Source organism: Syngnathus typhle, linkage group LG14 (genome assembly GCF_033458585.1).
Source record: "Syngnathus typhle isolate RoL2023-S1 ecotype Sweden linkage group LG14, RoL_Styp_1.0, whole genome shotgun sequence".
NCBI classification, from domain to species: domain Eukaryota; kingdom Metazoa; phylum Chordata; class Actinopteri; order Syngnathiformes; family Syngnathidae; genus Syngnathus; species Syngnathus typhle.
The window spans coordinates 4708539-4733733 of NC_083751.1; the positions used below are offsets into that span (position 1 = coordinate 4708539).

A 25195-nucleotide genomic window follows, 5' to 3' on the forward strand; every position below is an offset into this window, starting at 1 on the left:
AGGGAGAGGTCAAGGCCCCGCTCGCTCTGTTGGCATTGATTCATTTTTTTTTTTTTTCAATTCATTAGTTGGCCGTGTGATCAGCCGGAGCTGCTTTTGTGAGATGGCCGACCATCGGGGAATACCTTTAGGCGAAAGATGAGAGGTGGGGGGAGGTACTGTCGAGGCGAGGGAGCTGGAAAGCCTGTACGTGGTTTGCGTGTGGCGCTCGGAGAGTAAGGCTGTGTGCTGTTGTGTTCGATTTATTGCCGTTCTTTCGTAGAGAGGTGACGTAGGGGGGCGGGGGGCAGAAAGTCAGGATCGGCGGCTACGTCGGTTGTGCCCAATACCGTCCAACAAATAAAAAAAAAAATCTTTGGTGTCTCTTTTACTTTGATGCCCTAAAGATGATTTCCAAAAAACACTCAGAATTAATGATTGTCCTTGTGTGACTAATACAGAGCGGACCTGACCTCAACTTTTTCCCCCCCCGATTTAGAGCTTGACGTTTTTGACCGACAAAAAAGATGATTGCATGGCACAAAGGATTTTTTTTTGTGGGGCGAGGACTTATTTGGACGGTCCATAGATTCATTTGCTACGCCTGCTCGCCCAGGCCTGGATTGCCCTCCTCCCTCTCCCTCCTCCTTCTCTCAGGCCTTGGAGAAATTGGTGGCAGAGGTGCCCGGCTGCCCGGGGCTGGTGCCGTGGTCGTCGTGCCAGCGGTCCACGCAGCGGCGCCGGGCGTTCATGAAGAAGTTGCTGACGGTGCTGAGCTCCAGGCCCAGTTGCTGGGAGATGGTGATCTGCATTTCCTTGGATGGTCGCTTGTTCTCCTTGAAGATGGCGATGAGCGTGCGCCGTTGCAGGTCCGTGAAGACCAGCCGCTGCTTCTTGGGAGCGGTGTTGCGGTCTTTGTGTTGCTCCTGTTCTTTGCGCTTGCAGGCTTGGCGTGGATGGCAGCAGTGGGAGGGATGGGGATGAAAGTGGGAGGCAGAGAGGGGGAAAAACAAAAAACAAGGTAAGTACGTATACAAAAGTAGCTTCCCGTGAAGTTCTAAATTACCGCGTAATGATATTTTAAAATCATCATCTAACTTCTGACTGTAGTATGCTATGAAGAAAAAAAAAAAGCTCCAGAATGAGCCAAACTTTTGCTGCTTGGTAGCAACACCGCTCGTAAAGTAAGTAGTCCATCCACCACTGAGATGAGCTTCTCCAGCTCTGCTCTTATCGCCTATAAAAGTTGATTTAAAGAAAATCCATGTGCCCTGCCCAGAGGGAATATTCCTTCCATCCTGCCGAGTGCAGACGGGGAGCCAGCCTGCGGTTAAGGGGGAGAACGTTGGGTGAGTTAAAAAGAGTGTGGAGGGGGGGGTCTTCTTCTTTGATTCGAAATTAATGCAGTTTGAGTCACGGCGGGAGACCCGAGTTAGCTTTGGACAAAAGTAAGCATATTGGGCTTTAAAATTAGGTCTTAGAAAAGATTGTGGAAGTGGATGGAGGAGATTTTGTGTGTTTTTCCAGCTATGGAGAGTAGGAAGGAAGGGAGGGAGGGACGAAAAGGGGCTGGCTAACGGAGGAGAAAAGCAAGATATTGACCGACTTTGCTGTAGAAACCGGCGGCGGGGTGGGGTGGGGGGTGTTCTCTCTGCTGGGACTGAGGTCAGACTATCCCCCGCTACCCACCCCGAGCAGGTCTACAGTCTGCTACTTCAAACGTAGCCCACTGGAGCCCACTCGACTGGGCTCTGAGAGGGTATTTATAACGCAACCTCCAACCCCACCCCCTAAACACAAACACTTGAGACTGGCTCCTCTTCCCGTACATGGAGCACATTTCAAAACATTCATTTGATGCTTGGGAGCCAGGCCAGAAAGCAGAGAAGCCAGGGATTAATAGTTAATCGAACGGTGCATTATGGGTAGGGATGGGGGTGAGGGAGCAGACAGGTGTACGAATGGTGAGCAGGAATTTGAAGGCGCCACCGGTCCCCCGCCGACCCAGGGATCGAAGCTGGCCTAATCGGACTGCGCGTCCTAATTCGGCTTCCCTGCTGTCCCGGTTAAAACGCAAAATTGGAGCGAGGAGGTAGAATGAAAGAAAACGATGTTGTAGCTGCCATAAGAAAATGCACTGAACGTTTTGATCTAAGCTCTATTTCCAAGTGGGAACCAATTTCAGTTTTTGTGTTAGCGGTTCCTTTTTGAGAGTTACACAAGGGCGAGAGTGTCTGATTTTGAGCCACCGGGTGGCGACGTTTTTCCGTTTGAACAAGCAAGTGGTGAAGAACGCAAGAAATGCTTATTTTGCGTCCTCTCTGATAGCATTTTTGTTTATTGTTGAAACCGGAGTTTGAAGACCTGTATTGTCAGGATTTACGTTTTTCTTCGTTTTCTCCCTCGAGCAAATGCGGCAATGAGGTAATCCTTAGATGTTAGCCATGCTATGTTATGTTAGCAAGAACATGACGAATGTGTTTTAAGTGCATGTGCAGATTTAAGTTATTTTGTGTGTAACGTTTATTGTTCTCTGTGAGAACGTTTTATGTTAATAGTCTTTATGTCTTTTAGTTCTCACGGCATGTGTGTGGAGAAGTTGAATAAATGCCCGTTTTGAAGAACTGCTTGTACGCCTGATTGACAAGAGGGAGCTACAGTGAGAACTCAGCCAGCCCGGCGCCAGAACAAGACGGTGTTCGGCAGAGCTACAAGCAAGTCACTTCACTCACCTCTTCCATCGGACAGATAAGAGACTGTACATTCACCTGCCTACACAAATAGCTACCTGAGTCCAGAGAGCTTTGGGTGCCAGTCAACAATAAGTAAAACATTTGAACAAGTTAAATGTTTAAAGGTGGACTAGCCTCAATTGCTGTAAAGGGACCTACAAGTGCTAAATTGTGCAATGTTATGGTGATGTGTGCATGTTGTAAGGTTTAAGTGCGTGCTTATTTGCACCTAGTAATGTCTGATTGAGGTGTGAACGACCATTCATAGCATTTGAAAACAAGTTCATTTGCGAACATTCAAAGGTGTAGAACAACATTTAAGTGATTAAGTCATTGCAATGAAAAATTAAGTTTATTGTACATTTAGTCAATATATTAGACAGGTTGGTTGATAAAGTAAATTACAGGAGTCAGTAGTAATTCAAGATAGCCTACTGTAGTCAAGTGATAAAACTATAACATCATTACATTAGTAAATCAGATAAATACTGAGTTCATGAGACTTCCTAAAAATGGATAGTGAGCAAGCAGATAAAACTCTTAAGAGGGAGACTGAAATAAGTGAAGGCAAACAACCTGCCCCAGAAGATGCACTAAGAAGAAGTGAAAGATCGAGAAGGCTCACTGAGAAGGGACAAGAACTCGAAGAGACTAAACTCAAAGGTCTCCAACATCGTTTCTCACGTACCTATGACAAGTGGAAGATTCTTGCTAAGAAATCAAGGAAGGAGATAGAGGGAGCCTCTTCTCAAGAGAACCTACAAACTCTCATCAACAAGATAAAAGAAGCATCAAATGATGTACAGCAGGCGTACGAAGACCTGCGCAAATGCATAATCCCTGATAAAGAGACACGCCGTCGAACAGACACCTGCGACACTGTCTCAAGGCAGATATTAGAGCATGCTTGGAACCATCTCCAAGACAAAGATAACGAGCAAGAAATAGAGTGGTTTGAGACTGGCTCTGTGTTCTCATTAGGAGTATCAGAAGCATGCAGTGCAAGCTCAAGATCATCACTCTCAAGTAAATCGTCATGTAAATCTTCAAAAATAAGTGAAGCTGCAGCAGAATTAGCAGCAAATGAAGCCACTTTGGAAGTCCAAGAGCAAGTGGAGCGTGAGGAACGTGAACTCAGAAACCTAGAAGCTGAGTACAGACAAAGGCTTGTGCGACAAAAAAAGGAACGTGCACAAGAAGAAGAGCAATGTAGACAAAGGCTTGCACAACAAGAAGAAGAATGTGCTGCAAATAAACAGGTCTTGGAAGAAAAGCGCAGAAAGATAGAACGCTTAGAGACCATAAAAAAGATGAATGCCGCCAAGGCCAAACTAGAAGTGTATAAACAAGAACAAGGATCAACCTCAGACTTGCTGGATCTATTCAAGGATTATAAGCCCAAACGAGAAAGGCTTACATTCGACTCAAAACCTGCTGTCACGCCACAATTAATCACAAGGATGCAATCTTCTATAACTACTCCCAAAGAGGATAGCACAACTGATTTCGCCAAGGTACTAGCAGAGTCCTTCAGTGTAAGCCGTCTCCCAGCACCAGAGCCTGCTGTTTTCAGTGGAGATCCACTAAAGTACAAGGGCTGGAAAATGTCCTTTCAAACGCTGATAGGCAGAAAGAATATACCAGCGAACGAAAAAATCTACTACCTACAAAAATATGTTGGTGGACCAGCAAAGAAAGCCATTGAGGGATACTTCCTTCTGGGAACAGATGCAGCCTATCAGACAGCGCTCGATGTCCTGGAAAAAAGATATGGAAGCTCCTTTATGGTTGCTAAGGCTTTCAGAGATAAGCTGGCCTCATGGCCAAACATAGGACCCAAGGAAAGCATTCAGCTACGAGAGTTCTCAGACTTCCTTCAAGGCTGTCAAGCAGCCATGTCGCAAATAAAGAGCCTGGAGGTCCTTAACGACTGTGGTGAAAACCAACGAATGCTCTCCAAACTCCCCGACTGGCTTACAGCAAGATGGAACCGAAGGGTGACCAGAATGGAAAAGGAAAATGAGACTTTCCCCAGCTTCGATCAGTTCGTGGGATTCGTCACAGAGGAAGCCGATATAGCTTGTAATCCGATTACCTCCCTTCACGCTCTGAAGTCTGTAGATGGTGGAAAGGAGAAGCCACAAAAAACACGAAGTGTTGGTGCTAAGGTGCTAGCAAGTAGCTCTGAAGAGAAAACAGATGCTAAAGGATGTGTATTCTGTGAGAAGTCAAATCATGGCTTACAGACATGTCGAAGGTTCTTGAAAGAGACAACTGCAGAACGGGTCAAGTTTGTGAAAACAAACAAGCTCTGTTTTGGATGTTTGAAATCAGGACATCAGTCCAAGAACTGTGAGAAGAGAAGCATTTGTGAGACATGCAAAAGGAAGCATCCAACATGTCTACATGAAAATCGTCCAAGGGAAGAAGATAGGAAAGAACAAGAGGACGGCGAAAGAAAGGAGAGTGGGAGACGCTTTAAGAAAAAGGAAGACTTATCAGAGTCTGAAGAGAAAGAAGAGACACCAGTAGAGGCAACAGCTAACAGAGTGGTGCAAGACAAGAGGAGCACCTATTCCTCCACAGTTGTTCCTGTATGGCTGTCCACAGCAAGTAATCCAGAGCAGGAAGTGCTCGTATACGCTCTATTGGACAACCAAAGCGACACCACCTTTATCCTGCAAGAAACGGCAGAAGTGTTAGTTACAAAGAAACAGCCTGTGCAATTAAAGCTCTCCACTATGTCATCCAAAGATACCGTCATCCAGAGTCAGAAGTTAACTGGACTGCAGGTCAGAGGTTATAATGAGACAAGGAAAATATCTCTCCCAGTAACCTACACAAGAGAGTTTATTCCTGCAAACCTAAGTCATGTCCCAATACCTGAGACAGCAAGATCATGGCCTCACCTAGAGCACCTTGCTGGAGAGATCACTCCTTTATGTGACTGTGAGATTGGCCTGCTCATAGGCTACAACTGTTCTCAGGCCCTGTTGCCCAGAGAAGTGGTGTCAGGAAAGGATAATGAGCCTTTCGCTCAACGAACAGACTTGGGCTGGAGTATAGTTGGCTGTGCAGATCCCTGCGTCGATTATGGAGATGCAATTGGAAGCAGCCACAGGATCGTTGTGAAACAAGTTATCACACCACCAGAAGTCATTAAGGCACTCGAATCAGACTTCAACGAAAGAGTAGCCGAAGAGGCTCATATCTCACAGGAAGATCTACGTTTTCTATCCATAATGGAGAAAAGGCATCCGGACAAGAAAAAAAAGCTCAAGTCGGAGCACGCCAGCAGAGCTGAGCCGCAGAGTCAGTTGGGGCGCTGGAAGGAAAAGGAGCGAGCCGGGCCCGCTTCCGCCCACTTCCCGGGCAATAAACTCAAGTCTCTGTCCGCCGCCAAGAAGCAAGAAGACGGCCGAAAGGGTCGAGACAAGCGCTCCGATACGGATCACAGAGAAAGGGACCGCGCGAGTTACGACAAGAAGAAGCCGTCGGAGAAAAGCTCAGATCACGGCAGATCCGATCGCTCCAAGGACTGTGAGCGAAAAAGAAAGGACAAGCTTAAAGATGGGACACTTTCCTCCACTTCCAATCTGAAATCACTTCTGGAGGAGAAGAAGTCTTATCGCTCTGAAAGTGGCAAGTCCTCATTCACAAAATCCAAAGAAGAGGCAGCGGGGAGGATGCCGGAGAAAGATCGGGAGCGGAGGGAGCGAGACAGAGATTCGGACAGGCACAAAGACAAGGAGCGCCACAAGGACCGTTCCCAGCAGAGCAAGGCCAACAAAGTCAAGCCCAGCGGAGACATCAAGGTGGGAGAGATGTTAGCAGAAGACACTGAAGTTCGAAAGGCCTTCGTGGGCAAGACCTTGACGACGGAAGACTCACTGCTTGATCGCTTCCAGAAGTTCTCCAGCTGGATGATGTTAGTCAAAGCCATCGCTAGACTCAAACGACGTGTCAAAGAGCTCAAGGGTCTGACAGAAAGAATCAATGAAGCCACAAGTCTCGAAGAAAGAAAAGAAGCAGAAATCACGATCAATGACATAGTGATTATAAAGGATGAAAATACACCAAGAAATGAATGGAAGCTGGCTAAGGTCACACAAGTGTACCCAAATGAAGATGGTCATGTGAGGAAGATACAGTTATTGATCAGCGACTCAGAACTAAGTGACACTGGAAAACGAGTCAACAAACAAACCTACCTGGAGAGACCTATACATAAGACTGTGACCTTGCTTGAAGCAGAATGAGAGACTCCAGTCTACCCTCTCTAGAGCCCCTCCCTAGCGCCAGCTAGCTTATGACCTAATCCTTAGTTATAGTTACCTTAATTATACTTACCTCAGTTATACTTGCCCTTTTTCTCTTAGTCCTACGCATCTCAGATAGTTGAAGGAAATCACAAGTGATTTGGTGGGAGTGTAGCTGCCATAAGAAAATGCACTGAACGTTTTGATCTAAGCTCTATTTCCAAGTGGGAACCAATTTCAGTTTTTGTGTTAGCGGTTCCTTTTTGAGAGTTACACAAGGGCGAGAGTGTCTGATTTTGAGCCACCGGGTGGCGACGTTTTTCCGTTTGAACAAGCAAGTGGTGAAGAACGCAAGAAATGCTTATTTTGCGTCCTCTCTGATAGCATTTTTGTTTATTGTTGAAACCGGAGTTTGAAGACCTGTATTGTCAGGATTTACGTTTTTCTTCGTTTTCTCCCTCGAGCAAATGCGGCAATGAGGTAATCCTTAGATGTTAGCCATGCTATGTTATGTTAGCAAGAACATGACGAATGTGTTTTAAGTGCATGTGCAGATTTAAGTTATTTTGTGTGTAACGTTTATTGTTCTCTGTGAGAACGTTTTATGTTAATAGTCTTTATGTCTTTTAGTTCTCACGGCATGTGTGTGGAGAAGTTGAATAAATGCCCGTTTTGAAGAACTGCTTGTACGCCTGATTGACAAGAGGGAGCTACAGATGTCATCCACGTGTGGTCTCCACCTGCCGCCATTGTTTGAACGTAGCCTTCGATCACCTAAAAAGACGGAATTTGTTCAGCTTGTATGCAGGCTGGATCGTGTGTGTGTTTTTGTTGGGGGGGGGGGGGGCCTCGTGATTGTGCTGAAGTGGCTAGTCAAGCAGCGGTGCTGTGTGTCTAATTACAGTGGAACAGAGAACAGAGCCCATTGATCCGCAATTGCAGTCCAATCTGTTTACTACGGAAGTCTAACCTGCACACTGGCCCATCCATCATATTCACGTTTCACATTGACATCGCGGCTATGTATTTATATCAGTGTACACACGCTCATGCACCACTTCATTAGGTACCCCCTGAACCATCACCAAACACGCTGTGTCAAATTTACCCACCCGTTTAAATTGAACAGCGTTTTATTTGTGTTATTTTGTAGCGGTGTGTATCCGCGGCAAATCGTTAAAGCGGGTAACAAAGATTGTACATTTTCTCGTCTGCTGTAGCTTCAATTTTTCCTCTGGGACCGACAAAGGAGCATTTTCACTTATACGGAGAGTATTTCTAATGTTCTTACCTCCCAATTGAGCAACAAAAGTTTACACACCCCTGTTCATATGCCAGGTTCTAGTAACAATAGAAAAATGTATATATGTAGATATAGATATGTATAAACTGCTGATTTAGGCTGTGTCAACACAATCATTGTCCATAATGACAAATCATCTCACTGCAACATCATTATTACATTTCTACAGCACTTCAAACAAATTTATAATAACCATAAAGCACTTCATTATGATGGATGGATCGGCAAATTCCTTTCTAAGTCTTATATCAACAACTTCGGACTATAGGTAGGGAATCAATCACAGAGGAACTCACGAGAGCCACGGTATCATGTGACAGCGATTGTGCAATATAGTGGAAGAAAAACAAGCGCCTATGATGCATCACTGAACAAGGGCAGAAAATCATACAAGCTTTATTTACTGGTGAACCAGATGTTATGGTTATATATTTTAAAATATGAAAATAGAAATCTTCTGTAAATCTTTCCGATATTACTGGTGTAAATACTGGGGGGACTTCCTATTGTAAATTATGCACACACAAAAAATAAAAGAAATTTTGCCAAGCAAAGGAATGTAACCAGAATGCAGTATTCAACTCACACGAAGGCCACTTTTCCGGAATGTTATACCTCCAACCACTGGGGGGCAATGATTTCAACGTTTATTTTACTACCTGAGCCATAAGTGGGTGGGTTTAAACTGGAGTGTACAGGTGTCACTGAGTAGGTAAGCAAACAATTTTCAACAAGTGCCTTTGTAAGTTTTTTTGTTGTGAATTTTGTTTATATATAACAAGTTGCACCGTTTGATGAAATAAAATGTTAATCATTATTGCAATTTCTTTCACGCTGAGTATAAAAAGGCAAAATTAGAGTTACTAAACGTTTGGTGGACGATGTGGTGGCAGACAAGTCCGTGCACTTTCAGATATTTCTAGTTTTTCTAGTTGTATAAGAATGTGCATTATAATAATTGATTCCTTTTTTTCAAATATTTCCCTGCACCCTGCCTTCTCTCAATAACGTTTATCTACTGTCAATATTATCAATGTAGATATACATCCTTTTCAATATTCATTCTCACGCTTCTTTCACTCTTTTGTTGAAGCAGTTTTGAGTTGACCCGAAAGACCTCTTTCCACTTGCTACAACCAACTATATCAGGTATGCGTGTTATGTATTTCAAATGTACTATGCACGTGTATTTTCATGACTATTTCAGAATGTTAAAAAAAACTATCCTCAATGAAATGCCATTCACCCTTTCAGCCACCCGGTGTCGCTCTCACCGCGACCCTGCTTTTGCAACAGGGGGGCGCCACGGTGCACTGCCTTTGCTACAGGCGCTGGATTTACTAATCAATATCGATCGATCCGGTGAGGAAGGGGGCCCTGATTACTGAACCAAGCTCGGCGTAGAATAGGGGGTGGGATAGAAATCGATCATTGCAGCTTTTAGAGCTCCAGTGGGCACCACCGAGCGGGGGCGGACGTGCACAAAGAAGCAGCCGGGACAAGGGCGCGCTTTTGCGGCGTTACAATGCTCCCCGCTGCTCCTCAGCCCCAGGGGGACTTGTCAGAAAAAGCGCTTTATCCCTCGGGCAACATGTTTTTGCACAATACATTTACTTTTATAACTCAACATCATGCATGGTGAGCGGTGGAGTCCTGCAGGAATCGCTTTCAAACGATATTCGTGATAATATTGCTTATAATTCAGCCCTATTATCCCCCCACATCGCAATCATGGCATTAATATTCCACTTTCCAGTGACAAACCGAGCGAGGTTAAGAGAAAGGCACATGGCTGTTCAATAATCGATCGATGGATTCGTGAATAATTCGTGTGTGAAATTCGCTTGGTCCAATTAATTATGGCCCGGAGGAGGAGTGGGTGGAGATTCATGGTGAGCAAGAGAGCTCAGGAAATGGTGGAAAACAATCGCGTATGGAAGTAAAATCTGCCAACAAGGAATAGATGCGCATGCGTAATGGGCACGTGCTTGTCATCTTAATTTACAATTGTGGAGTAGTTCTTAATCATTAGAAGCAAAGCATAAAACGTGATTAAATACCACTCTTTGGGAATCCATGTTACCATGGTTACTAAAATTGTATAATATAACCAGATCGTCCGAGCCATGCATGCGTACACTCTGAGAAAAACGTGGGCCTCGTTTCCCAAAACAGTTTTACACAACACGCAGTTTTCCCAACGTGCATGCGCGTGCGTGGGTAAGAGAGAGCGCGTGTGTGTGTGTGACAGACAGGCTGCGGGCCAAAAAGGCGGGCCAAGAAAAATCCTTGCAGCTCAATAGCGGCCGCGTGTAATGAGTGCGAATTGGCGTTAATGCACTGATAACGGGACACAATTTGTTGCTTGGCCCTCCTGCAAGGCATTACTCGTCCAACTTCTCCACTATAAGGTTGCCAGAATATTAGAAACAGCCCTCGGGGGGGGGGGGGGGGGGGTTGGTTGTTTGTCGGGGTGTCTTTGCCGTTCTGTACTTTCTACTTTAGCCCTGTGGTGCATGCGCTAATGAGCGGTGCAATCGGCGCTCAAGTAATTAAATGCACTCGAGCGTTGAGGTAGACTCATTTTTAAGATGCGTGATGATTATGATTATTACCGGCCACTTTAATTGCACATCTTGCGGGCATTCGTTTCCAACTCTCGTCTTATGTGAGATTAAACATTGATTTCGTCCACTTCATTTCTTAAAGCTGCGATTCGTGATGTAGCGCGCCTCACATTGCATGTAAATTAAGATTTTCAACAAAATTAACGATAACAGAAGCTGTGGAGTTTGCACCGAATTTGTCCAACATATTATTTTTAAATGTGACTCAATCATATTAGTTTTAAATAAAATTATATTCCGTTTATTAAATGGGGTAAATGTAGAATTGAAAGGAAACTCAGGAAAATCAGAAATCTGCACAGCGCCCGTGGTTGCATTTTCTGTTTATATTAAAATGACAAAACATACTCACACAGGTCTTCTAAATTAAATTTCACACCAAAATCCGTCTCATTTTAACATATACAGTATGTACAGGATTTTTCAAATTAACGCCAATAATAAAGATCGATAATATTTGTCTTCAAAACGCGAGCACACACAGTGAATGATTCAAATAAATAAATCGATAATCATAAAGCAGACGGGCAAATGAAAAGCAAAAACACTGGTTACTAAGTTATTATATTTTAATAATATGTAATTCCGAGTGTGTTAGCACGGAAATCGATTCATATCAATTGATTTCACACGTTTTACTCCCTTTGTTACTTGTGTGTGCGCGCGTGAGTGCGTGTCGATGCGTGTCATTTTATTTGTGAAAAAGCTTGTAAATGCATGGATAAATAAATAAATAATGTGTATGTAGACCCCAAATTTAAAAATTATTTTTTTTATTTTAAGGACTGGTATAGAATGGCTTCAAACCTTTTTTTTTTTTTTTTAAACATTGTAAATGTGAATTACTCATTTGTACCGGAAATGATTGCCCCGTGTTTTTAAATTCTAAAGAGAATATGTGACGTGTAAACGTGCTGATTTTACACACACACACACACGCACGCACACATACACTAACGTTAAATCTTCTATGGAGATTTCCACAGTTAATACCAGATTAAATTGCCTTTTCGAAGGCTATAGCACTGCTCAATTTGGATTGGATCCTCTTGTTCTATTAAGCAAGCCATTATCGGCCCTTTAATAACCGATGCGCTGTCAGTGTGCCAGATAAGCAGACAACATACACCGGCAACAACATTAGGCACATCTAACGGCATCTGCTTGATTAAGTCTTAAATAAATAGACAAATAAATATTTCACACTGATAATAAAAATGTGTCTTGACGTATGACGAGCTGTTTCTAATATTTTTATTGCTTTGTTGACAGTCTTGCACGTCACACCTCTACCGCCACAATAATAAACACATTTAATATGAATACCTATATTAATATTAATGTTTGTATACGTGTTTGACAATAATCTATATTATACGCCACGCCAAATTAGCTCTTGCGCCAGATTTCCTTTATTTTTTTGCGTGCAACCACAAAACTCTACACTTCCGCGCAAATATTTTATATTATATATTTAGACACTGATTTCGGCGCTATCGCAGTCTTGCACAACAGAACCACCATTGCACAGTTTAATTCTCTTCTCCCCCCCCCCCCACCCCTCACACACTTACCTTTTTCCCCGCATGCACGCGCGCTCTTTGGACTAATGCTGATTGTGCGCCGTGGGTCAAAAGGCACGATTTGTTTTTAACACAACACACATGCGCCACAAGGACGAATAACTAGATTGAATTACGGTTATCTCTTCTCCTTTGTGTATATTTGCCTGGGAAATAAGCGCGTGTGCGCGTGTGCGAGCATTAACCCTTTTGATGCTATCCGCGTGCATTCAGTCGACTCTGGCAGCAATTTGATTTAAAGGTCATTCTCTCCTATCGATCCGCTTCGGCGAGGGGGGAGGGGACGGGAGGGGGGGGGGCGTAGGAATTGATCATGTGAAATAAAAGAAACGGTATGGGAGACTGTACAGAGTCCAGACCTCCTCCGTTGCATTTGTAATTGTACGTGCACGCGCGGCGTCGGCGGCTGGCCAAGCCCCAAGTGTGGGAGAGAGTGTATGGGACTGGCTGCACACCAATTTGACTTTGTATTAGAATCGTATTAGTTTTGAATAATACGTACGACCCCAATAGCAGCGTGGGATGCATAAGTAGTTCAATGCCGGTGAACCTTTTAATAAATAAAGATTGCAATTTTGTTTGGCGTCACTTCCTGACACCGGTGCGTTATGAATGGCCGGCGTGGGTAATGTAGAAATGGTGGCTGCGTGCGTGATATGGGTGGGTGTAAGGAGAAGGGGGGGGGGGGGGGGGGGGTTGCGTGGCTCGGCTCCAGGGATGGAAAGCAGAGGTCGGGGAATGGAAATCGATACATATTCAGGGCTGGCCACATCGGCCTTCTAACTAACAATGTGTGGCCACAAGAGCCACTCGCAAGCTTGCTCGTTTCCGCGCCGAGGGAGCACAGGAAGCCCACGCGTGCACGTCCGGTTTGCCTTGTACACATTTAATTAGAATGACGATTTCAAAAGTCCAACTATGCAGTCCCGAACACTTTTACAGGGTATACTTTTGTAGCATAGAGCAATTTTTTAAATTGTAGTTATTTTTAATGGACTTAAAATGTATTAATAATAATGATTAGGACTATATGTATTCCATAATATGGTGCAAAGGAAATTTGACTAATTGCCCTTCCTAACCATAATTGCAAATCTTCTTAACACAAAAAATCAGAATGCATATCTGACGTTATGTTAAATGTCTTTTGACAGCAAACCAGTTGAGAATGAATCGAGTGCATCTCTTCTGAATTGATCGACCATAATGGTATCAAATTGCTAGTGTGGGACGGGAGAAACAAAATGTCAACAATAAAAGAAATCTCCTCGCGCTGTACAGCCCAATTATGAGTCCCTGTCCGACATCATGGTCACATGGCATATGCAGTATTACCATTAAAAAGAAATATAGTTGCATAGTAATTGTGTCAAGCTACATGTGTTGCTGCACCTTTTGTGGTGACAGTCAGGTAGTGTTTGGTTCAATATAAAATGTGCTTTTCTCTCTCTCTCTTTTTTTTTCAGTTTTCCAGTAGACGTAAAGGAGGAGTGGCAACAGCTTGAGGCAAGCACTCAGCCCCATATTGAACAATTGTTCATATCTGCCAAACGGCTCCTTGTCATTAAGTTCGCTGCCTCCATCCACCATGAGAAACTGAAATTCAAGACCAAAAATCAGACAAGCGACGACTGGAATCTCAAAGAACCCGTAAGTCCATGTACCACCACTCATATCTTCACAATTAAACATAGAAGGCTACATAACAAGTAGCTTATGTTAGCTTTTTTTAGCTAACAAATAGGATGAACCTGGATCAATAGTGCTTTGCCTGTGCTACATTAATCAATTCCACTAGGGGCAATTCTAGAATCAGAAGTTTACGGGTGCTTCAACACCGCCCAAAATTGACAATTGATAAAGTAAAAGCATCCAGAGCCGATGGTAGACACTTAAATTGTTTGTATGTAAAGTTAGTTTGCCAAAGGTGATTCAGTTTGTTAGGCACCCTGCTTTATGGCGCAACCTGTGCTGGCTAATCGGAAACCCAAGTGATCAGAACCAGATGTAAAAAACATTTATATTGTTCCACCAGTTTTTAAAAGAAAGTTCTCTCTGTAATTTGGAGTCCACATCCATCGGTGGCTTCCATCAGCAAGGTCATCCCTTGTCTCGGGGGTTTGTTCTGTGGTAAAATGAACGCCCCGGCTCTCCCGCAAGAGGTTTCGAAAGGTTGTACACGAGACGTCTCTCTCGCTACTTACATCACACGTCGGCTTGCCGTGCGAGCGTTTCACGAACTATACGAGGATCCCAAACCGCAGCCGCAATGTTTACTCCCATGCCTCCCCACCACCACCATCAATTATTAAAGGGGAGCGATCGATCATCTCTCCAGCTTACATTCAGATGTATATACTTATATATATTTTTTTATCAATCATATATATTACACCTATCATTAGAACCTGTGCCTTGTAATGGCTACTAAAGAAAAATTGCTGATTGTTTATTTTGTGATCAGCTCAGTTTGGGTCTACTCGGATCCACGTTGTGATCGACACCATTGTGGATTGTGCTATTGATCCATGGCTGGGAGCTGTTGGATGAAATAATTGTGTTTAGGGCCTACAAGAATGCGATTAACCATGTGTTGAGACAGTGGGAGTTCACCACCTTGAACTGTCCTCATACTGAAGGGCAAAAACGAGGAGGGGTTTTGCTGTTGTGGACTGTTTCAGCACCACGGACAGCAGCTTTCGAATAGCTTGTAAAATCATGTTCCTAGACTGTAACGCTTTTAATAGATGACTGAAGTGCTGCTGGCAACTTTCAATTTAAATTGCGGCAGGGGTGTGCTGACTCCCGTAAGTGTGCCAGTGGTGTGTAGTCCAATGTATAGAGAAGCATCATTCTCCTCCTAAATAATCCCCCCCCCCCCCCACCCTCTCGCAACCTTTTTTTTTGTCCAGCGGGTCCTGACCTAAGCACCCCCGGAACGTGCCGGACCATTCATATGCAAATGTGACAACTGTGCTTTTTGCAAAGGTTTATTGCCAAGAATGTGCGTAGGTAGAGTAGAGGAATTAAAATAATGCAACAGGGAAATGAAACAGAGGCAATCATACTTATGTGTATGGAATCAATATGCACAAAGGCCGGAGACAGATTTTTTTTTTTAATGTGAATGGGAAAAAAAGGGATAAATTATGTGCATTTAAGTTCAATGCGGTTGGAGTCATCAAAATTGTGTGGTGGATCACATTTGGTCCACACCATTTATATGTTATAAAAAGTCAACACACCCCCTGCTCAAATGCCAGCTTTTGTGATCATAATCAGAAAATAACACATTTTCCTCCAAATGGCATCCTTCAAGCTTCTGATAGAAAAAAAAAAACTGTCAAGAAAAGCCAACTAGAACATCTGAACTTGATTGATTGAAGGATTGAAACGATTTGTGGGTTATATGTGGTTTCCCATTTAGGAAGTTGTTTATACATTTCTCAAACATCCCAAATCTAAATGAGGGATGCAATGACGGAACAAAATATACATTGTGCGCATTTGTGGGTTACATGTGGTTTTATTTTTATTTTTTAATTGCCCACCACTGATATACAACACCTCAAATGAAGGCGATTGTACACTGCTATGATGCTTCTTTAATGCAAACATCTTTTTAATGTAAATGACATTCCTGATATTTTCCCAAAGTTAAAGGAGACTCATAAAAAGCCAATCTTAAAACAAATGCCGCCTATAACGGAGAAATTGCCTTTTTTTTTTTCTTTTTAAATAGCAGCTGTCTTTTTACTACAGCCCCCCTTCCTCATCCTTACCCCCCTCTTCACATCTCCTCTACACCCCTCTCATTCTCCTGCAGGGGAGAGACCAATGGGAGAGAGTGCTGAGGCGGGATAATTGATAGATGCACTGGCTATCCTTATCGATCAGACCCGTATCGATCCCACCAAATACATTGAGATAGAGTGTGGAATTCAACACAGATGCAAAAGACGAATTGTTTTCAGCGTTAAAGCCATCTTTAAACGAATCCTCCGTGCCGGCCGTGTCTTGTTTACGACAAAACTGCTATTCCTTTGTGAATTTAATTTTTCATTTAAGATTTTTATTTATTTTTTACTTTGGGAGGGGGGCGGGGTCTGCGTGAGAACTGAATTGGAGCCTCTGGCTGTTTGCCCCATTAGGCGTGAAGGGCACGCACAGTCCCCCTAAAACGGACTATATCAGTATTCGTGTGTGTGTGTGTGTATGCATGTACAGACAGTGGCGTTTTCGCATTAGCTAAGCAGGGCAGCTTGCATTGATTTGTGCGACTGTGATGAATTTGGAATAGTAATTTGAAGTTATTGATTGATGTGGCCCAGCGAGCTTCACTTTCAGCATGGTGCACCCCCTCCCCATCCCACACACACACACACGGCTCACGCGTGCACCCGGGATAATGGTAATTTTAAATGCAATCAGTAATATAATTCTCCTGCGTATTTGCATAAAGGCCATTTGTCATTTTGTCCCTCATTTGAGCGCCATTTTAGATTTCGGTTGTCCACAGTTCAAGGATGCCTTTTGCACACACCTACCCCATTTTTTTTTTAAAGGTAATAGATTTACACACACCTCAGTACCAGCTTGTCTTCACCACCTCGACGGATATTGGCGGCCTTTATTCCGATACAGAGTGTTGAAGATATAAAAGCCCGCACAGCCCAATTAGCTTTAACTGCGGTGCCACTTAAAGAGACAATTGTGGGGCGGCGTTTAAATCTTTATTTACCAGAAACCTTAGCCGGAAAAAAAAAAAGGCGCCAAGGAACAATTTACATGCCAATTAAGTGCTTTTCAATAAGGCATTGACTGGAACTAAAATATGCCACTATAGCCTGCCTTAATTGAAGTGTTGCCTTGAAATACGGCGCACCAAAAAAAAAAAAAAACAAGAGGAGCTGATTGACGTCTAACAGGCCTTTTACGGCAAAGAGGCGTCGATGAGAGCTTCTCAGCTCGAGTGTTTTTATTCAAGTCCTCCTCATCGACAAGAATGATGGTGATACCTTTTTTTTTTTTGCACAAAAAATAACAGTAGGGTTTTGAGGGGGGGGGGGGGCTTAGTGCAAAACAGTTTGTCGTTTTTGAAGAGAATGCGCGCATCTGTTTTTGTCTGCCTTGATCCAGATCGATCATTTATCTGAGCGTCACTCTGAAAGGGGACGCCTGGACATGAAGTATTGATCCGAGGGAGGTCATGCACCCCCCTCCCAGCCCCTCATATCTATTCTCATCTCTTCTAGGCCATCCTTGTTGTTTGGGGAAAGCAATTTATTTTGTAATCCTTCTTATTTCGCATTTAATGAATGTATTTGCGCAATCTAGGTGATATAAATAAGTGCATAAAATGAATGCACAATTGCGTGAACGACCTGATTACATCCGCCCGCTTTGTTTACAGCATCAATCAAACAGCAGGCCAACATTTAACTCCCCAACCAAGTTTGACTCGATAGCATCGACTAATAACTCGCCGTAATGTCTGTTTGAGCTGCCATCGACAGTCTCGCCACATTGACTCGCGATTGATCCGGTTGGGGAGCCGCCGCTGTTGAAGTGGGGCCGCTTCGTCACTCACCTGCAAGCCTCAGCGCCGACATCCGCTGGAATTCGGGCTCCTGGAGCCACTTCCACATCCTCCGGAAGGTCTCGCGACCCGACTTGAGTTTACTCCACGGTTTAGGGTTCCGCAGCAGGTCGGACAGGGTGCCCTGCGAGCGGCACAAGATCCTCTGGGCGAAGATGGCCTGCGGGATGCTGTAGCGTTTGAGCTCGGCCGTGATTCGCTGGGCCACCTCCTTGGTGTTGATCTCCTCCACCTGGCCGGAGCCGCCCCCCTGCGCGCCCCCCACCACCGTCTGCCGCTCCCGCTCTGACAGCATGGAGCCGTTGGCCTGAGAGTGCGGGTGGCTGTGGTGGTGGATGCCGTTGAGGGACGTCATCAGGCCGGCGCCGTGTCCGCCGAGCCCCCGCGCCAGGTGCTCCTCACCCCTGGACAGCATGGCGGCGTGGGAGTCGAACCCCCCTGCGGAGAGCATCTTGTCGTTGGAGAGGTGAGCTCCGGGGCCGTAGGCGCCGAGGGACTGCTGGGAGCCGTGCAAGGGTCCGAGGCCGTTGGAAAGCGGGGACAGCGACTGGCCCATGCCGGACATGTCCTTGGGGTAGTGGCCGTACAGGTTGCTCATGGAGGCGAGGCTGCGGTCGTCCCGCATGAGCGTAAAGCTGCCGCTCACGTTGCCCGCCGCCAGTCGCTGGTGCGCCGCGTGATGGTGGTGAGCGTGCGCGTGCGGGTGGTGGAACTTCTCTGACACGGTGGAGATGGGCGGCAGGTGCTGCAGCGGCGTCAGGGTGGTGTAGGTGCTGCTCAGGCTCATGCCGCCCGAGTCGCACGACATGCTCATGGCCGGGTGCAAGGGTCCGGACAGCGTGTGGTCGGTGCGGTAATCGCCCGCGCCCTCCAGGATGGACGCCATGCTGGACACCATGGCCGAGCGGCCGTGGGATGACACCAAGTTCCGGTGCGACGACTGCCGCGCGTGGTGGGGGGAGTTCATGAGGTCCCCGCTTTGGTGGGAGTGAGCCACGCCGTGCAGGTTGCCAATGTTCTCCATTGTAAGCTCCATGTTTGGGGGAGGAAATAAAGAGGGGGGATCTTTAATTCCACCCCGCTCGGACGGACCGACGCACGCACACGCACGCACGCACAATACGCGCTCTCTCGCTCGTCTCACTCCTCTCCTCGCTCCTCTCCTTCCCTTGCCGATAAATTGTGAACGATTTCAAAGCCCAGCCATCGATTGCGGTTGCTTGTCTGCAGTCAATCCAGCATGGTCCTCTCTCTCCTAGTGACGCCAACCTCTGCTCGCTTTCTTCTTCTCTCACCTCGCTCTCTCTCTCTCTCTCTCTCCCCTCTTTCTCTGTGTGGACGTTCACATCATCGGAGCCCGGCTGTGCGCATGTGCGCGCCCCCGTGGCATATCCCTGAACGCGCGTAAACTCGGTCGGGGGATGGACTTGACGTCACGCAGTCGTCTCCGAATGGTCGGGTTGATATTGTGATTCGAAGATTGCATTAGGCAGCCGCGTCCGTGATGATAAACAAAACGAAGGAAAAAAAGGGTAGAGACTCTTGAGCAACGTTTACTTTTAGGAGGATAACACGAGGACTCTTCCTTGTTGTTTTCTGATAAAATCCCGAGTGCCACGTGCTGTGCGGGTGAAAGGTTAAATATTAATAACGCCAGGCTACGTGGAGTTTTTAACATTCGATATTTATTTTTGCAGCGCCTTTAATCACCAACACGACGCATCATTTATTCATGCTAAAACGTGAATATTGAATTTTCGAAATGCATGCGGGATGATTTGTGTGTACGGCGGCTTAATGCATCGCAGCGAATGCACAAAGCCTGACCTTTAACCACATAGTGTAAGCACAGCAAACACTCAACCACAATGAGATCCTCGCTTAAGGTGTCTCTGTGGCGGCAGCGATTAGTTCACTTCATTATATCAACACTATCACACTGCGATTACAGAAACCAACAAATATGCAATGTAAATGTTCCACGCCATCTGGACCAGTACGGAATTAACTTTTAATATGACAAATACAACAAAATTTAATACATCACAGCAGAAATGCTGATTATTAAGATTTCCACATAGGCTGAAGTAGTTTTGTTGTAACTGACCAATCAGTGGGTGGGAAATTTATGACGTCATTGAGGGCCAGGGCTATGGCCTTGTAAAGACGGGTTTGAGAACGGAGGTTTTTTTCCAAGAATCAGCTAAATGAGATTAAGTTACTGATTTCAAAGTCCATGGGTGGATTGGATTGTCATGGCAACACATCTGGTTGGACAAAATCATGTACTGAAAGCAATGCTGCTAAAATAAATGCAATCAAATTGATAGAATAGACTGCTGAAAATAAATTGATATTTTATTAAACAAATATGCCTCGACTATGCCCATTATTTAGGTTTATTGTGGAAAATATTAGTTTCTGCTAGCCACCAATCTCCCCTAACAACATAAAAACATTCACTTAAAATATATCTTCAAAATCAGATTGTGGAATTCAAAATAAAACAAAGTAGCAAATAAAGATATACTCAACTTCAATCCAAAGGATTGCGCAATTCTGCTTACAAAGGAAAAGAACAGCGCACATAATGCCAACTGTTAAATCCACTCTCCATTGTTTCTTAGGGAGGAAAAAAGTTTGGAAACAACTTTGAAAGTCAACCAACAAAGTCACAGAACTGATCGTGTTCCATGTCAGAGGTTCCCACCATGTATGAAAGTTGCTGCCGGCTGACGTCAATCCAGGTCAGTCATCCATCATTGTCAAAGCGTGTATGGATCAGGAGGTGCGTCGATATAACCCGATGCCTATTGCAAGGTGTGTGGATGCAGCAACACGTATGGGGATGGAGTGAATGGATTACACATGTGCGAGGTTGGAGATCACACTGAGTGAATTGAAGGAGCTCGAAATGTATAGTGTAGTGCATTGGTTTGGCTCGGGAGAAACACACCTGCCAATATAGTTTTCATGGAAGGACCACGATAGATTTTGGTAAAATATCCATTTATTCCATTATCCATGGGTGAATTTAGCAGACTTTCAGTCCAATTTTGAACCCAGCAGTTTTAAGTGTCCCCACAAAACCTGCTGGGTCAAAAAGAACAGAATTATGGTCAAAAATTGGACTGACTTGATACTTGATGCAAAAACAAACACAAATTTGGTTCTTTTGATACAAAATAACAAAAGCTGGGTCAAATTAATCCACGTAGTAGCTCATTCCAGTTTTTTTTAAAAAATAAATTTGTTTTATTTTGACCCAGGAGTGGACTCTGATAAAGGTTTTTATATTGCCCACTAGCCCTATGTTGGCCACCCTTACCTTACTACTGCACCCTCCCCCTTTTAAAAAAAATCAAAAGACTCTTAAATTGACTTATACTTTGTGTATGCAGAAGCTTGTTTATGTGTATTTGCTGCCCGGGCCCTTATATACAAATGAGGGTTGCCTATATACATGCCGATGTTATGCAAAAATAATGAGGTCATTAGTGGTTAAAACTAAATAGCCCAAACAAAGCAATTGGCATCGCTAATCATGTGCGCCTCGCTTCAAATAATGTCTGAGGGTCTTTAGCAGCAGTGTAGGTCAAAGCCATCTGTAACCTGCAGAGGCGCTCAAAATGGGAGCATGCAGGGGGGGACATGTTGATGGCACCTTCTGGCTTGTGCCAACCATCATCACCACCATCACCAGTAGAGAACAACAAGAGTGTCCGCTCGGGTTAATGTCCTTCTATTGATCCCGGCAAAGCACCGCTATCGAAAATGAATTACCGAGGCCCCGCGCAGCAGCGAATCCGTCATCTGTGCTCAGCCAGCCGGCCACAGCGCGCTCATTGCACGGCCGCGCGGTGCAACGTGAAAGATGGAAACTCTCATTGCGAGCCCTTCTCATTTCGCGTAGTCTCAATATAAAGGAGAAATTAGATCGAGTGGAAAGTTTGCAACTTTCAAACCTAATGCAGTCTTCTTCTTTAGTCGTGTGTACGGAAGTCGAAACGCGACGTAGTCACAGAACTCCGCAAATGCATGAGTACATTTATGGGTATCGTTAGTATTAATGAAAAACACGCCCGGTCCATAGATGTAAAAGAGTCCAATTAAAAAATAATGACCCGCCCACCGTTTGTATACCCTCAAAATATCGTAAGTCGAGACTGTAACGAGAACCCAATGTACCCCGTTTTTTTTCTCCCAATTAAGGTAGCCAAAAAATACCGAAAAAAATCTATAAATATTTACATTTGAAATCCACACTCAGTCTATGATAAGTGCAGATAATGTTCAACTTTGATTCTAAATATCACAGAGAACGTCATGATGGATTAAATATTGAACGTAAATCCTTAAATATTTTTCGTTTATTATTTTAAAATGACACAAATGAATTCAATGGTCCTTTATCTCCAAAATGTCACTTTTGAAATTACGTAGGTGTCATAAAGGCATTCCTTTAACAAAATGCTTAATATTGCGTTGTATAACTGTAATGAGCCGCTTCTAACATGTTGGTTAACTTTGAGAGAATCAATATATTTAAAAACACCGCAATAATACGTATAATTAAAAAAAAATACAGTGCCAAATTGTTAATAAATTTTCGGACCTTTACAAAAACACGGAGTGGTCGGCTAGTTTGCGTGCTGCTTTAAAAAAAAAAAACGTTTTTTAACTTGGAGAAAGTTCTACATATACTGCAGACATGTCTACCGCTTTTTAATTTGTGTTTTTAGCTTCAAGCTTTTTTTTTTTTTTTGTGGACCTGCGGGAGTATTTTGTTGTTATCTTAAAGCGCTGCTGTCGTTTGCTGATCACATAATCAATGATGAACCCTGCAGCAGCCTTTTTCGATCGATGCATTTCTGAAGGTTCGATAACGCTGTAAAATTATGCACTCTGGTCTAAAATTTAAAAAGTCATATTGGGTTATTCATTTGAATTAATTATTGCATATCTGAAACAAAATAAAGCGCATAAATAAACTATAGCCAATGTTAATAGCTACAACATGAAGTATATTTCAATTTCGGTTCTTTTCGCTTATTTTGCAAAAATATTCTTCTTTTATTTTAGCAGTAGAGCTCCACTGCAGTCTATATAGTTCCTCGTCCATGTGGACACGCTAATCTTTTCATGACTTCTTGAGAGACTGGTGCGGCTGATGCATCACGCCTAATGTATTCTAAAGTATATTTACTATTGGCAAAAGTTAAGTAGCAGTGTTTAGTCATGTGCCATTGATCACACGTCCTTGCAGACACACACAGCAGACACACACAAACACACACACTGGCTTCTTGTTTGCTTGTATACATGCGTTCTAGTAAGTATATAGGGGATCTATTTCCTATATCATGTTCACAGATTTAGAAAAAGACATTTAAAAGAAAAAAAAAAAAAAACTACCGTTATCTAAATTTTTGCGCATACACCGAACGAGCTGCTGCTTGGACTTTGTCTTGTTGAGCAAACTTTTAGCAGGCATGCAGTCCGTAGGCCGAATCAATGCTTGCACGTTTGTCGGTTAAATTTTCGCTTTGCACGCAATTTATTTTATTTTTCTTACATTTATTAATTCATATTTTTTATTTATTTAAAGCAGTAAAGAGAGGCCTCGAATGCCTTTTGGCATTGAATGGCAGTGTTTGTGGAGCGTTTGGCCGCCGTTTGTTAAGGAATTAGTGTTGTTGCCATAGATTATTATTTAGGCGCATTTGCATTTGAAAAGCGGAGCCCGGCAATAGAGGAGCGAGTTTGATCAATAGTCGCGGTGAAGTATCGATCCATTTGCAGGCTGATCGATTGGTGCAGAGAATTGGGTTAGAGTCTTTTTTTAATGCTTCCGGTTAAATTATATATTAAAATATATATTTATGTACATGCGGGGGAAATAGGCACGCGTGTGTATTTAAAAAAATATAATTTGTAGTGGCAAAAGGGCCGTTTTTCCCCAGTAAGGCTTTAATCAATACCTTGTTTTAGTCAACAGGATTCTTAAATCAGCATTGTATCATAACTCGAGTTACAAGAAAAATAATATGTGCAATTGTGTACATTTATTATGTTAAATATAAAAAATACATCTATTTTTTTAAAATCCAGGCTACTTATTTTTAATTCTCATATTGAACATTTGATTTCCTTCTACGTACCTGATTTGTCAGTTTTTCATGTATTTAAGGCCAAAGCACAAAATAAAATATTTCTCGCACGTAACTATTTACCCCTCCCCCCTCCAAAAAAAAAACTATTGAAAATAAAAAATACAATCTTTTTTAGCATGGTCCAAAGGTCACCCATTTGGGAGGCGTATATTTATATAGCCTATTATCTGCATGGTGACAGGCCGTTAGTGGAAGAAATAAACATCAGTAAGGTGTGTTCTTCAATCAGTTTGAGGCACTAATCACACACACGCGCGCGCACACACACACACACACACACACACACACACACACGTTCAATGCGTTATTGATCCGATTGCGGATGGATTATGGAATGTTGCCCGAATTATTTTGATCAGTTTGTCTTTTCTTTCTAACACCTTAAACTCTGACACTCGTATATTTATTCACGAGATCCAGTAATATCCACTACTTATGTTTCTATATATTAATTGCCTCCTAGATCTATTTTAATAAAATAAAATACATTTATTTTCCGTGTGCCGATGTGATTGCGTGTGCGCGTGCGCTGTCGCGTCAGTGTGGTATAGATTAGTATTACACGTATTTTTTGTAAATGTCCGTAAAATTGAGCATGAAAGTTAAATATAATTTAAATAGTTGCAGAATATGGAATAAGATTAAATAAATATTAAGGATTTTGTACAGTAGTACGGTATAGTTAGGCTCTAAATATTCATTGTGGAAATGTTCCTAATGAAACGTCCATTGAGTGTGAACATGATTGACTTGATAAAAATCATACACAGTGCATTTAATATACGACAGATATGGTAAGAAGATTATATTTACTGGATATAAAAAGTCTACACACCCTTGTTCAAATGCCAGCTTTTTGTGATAAAAAAAATATAATCATATTTTTGACCACTGGCCAATACAACAGAATGAGAAAATATATTTTCAAGAGTTAAAGTAA

The 25195-nt window shown here is 43.4% G+C and overlaps 2 protein-coding genes across 3 annotated transcripts; one reads left to right on the forward strand and one right to left on the reverse strand.

Moving 5' to 3' along the window:
• Positions 1–632: 632 nt before the first annotated feature.
• onecut3a (one cut homeobox 3a) lies at positions 633–23519 on the reverse strand. Its single transcript, XM_061298131.1, has 3 exons — positions 23491–23519; positions 18074–19122; positions 633–925 (listed from the first exon to the last, which is right to left on the reverse strand). The coding sequence occupies exons 1-3, from the start codon at positions 23517–23519 to the stop codon at positions 633–635; spliced, it is 1371 nt and encodes a 456-aa protein (XP_061154115.1).
• Positions 2100–7650, forward strand: LOC133167369 (uncharacterized). 2 transcript variants are annotated; one of them, XR_009717960.1, is made up of 2 exons: positions 2100–7450; positions 7601–7650. XR_009717960.1 is itself a non-coding variant. In XM_061298130.1 (2 exons), the coding sequence occupies exon 2, from the start codon at positions 3224–3226 to the stop codon at positions 6968–6970; it is 3747 nt and encodes a 1248-aa protein (XP_061154114.1). In that variant the 5' UTR covers positions 2100–2403; positions 2554–3223; the 3' UTR covers positions 6971–7650. The 2 variants fall into 2 exon arrangements, 1 of the variants encoding a protein (XP_061154114.1); XM_061298130.1 differs by having other exon boundaries at positions 2100–2403; positions 2554–7650.
• Positions 23520–25195: the final 1676 nt, after the last annotated feature.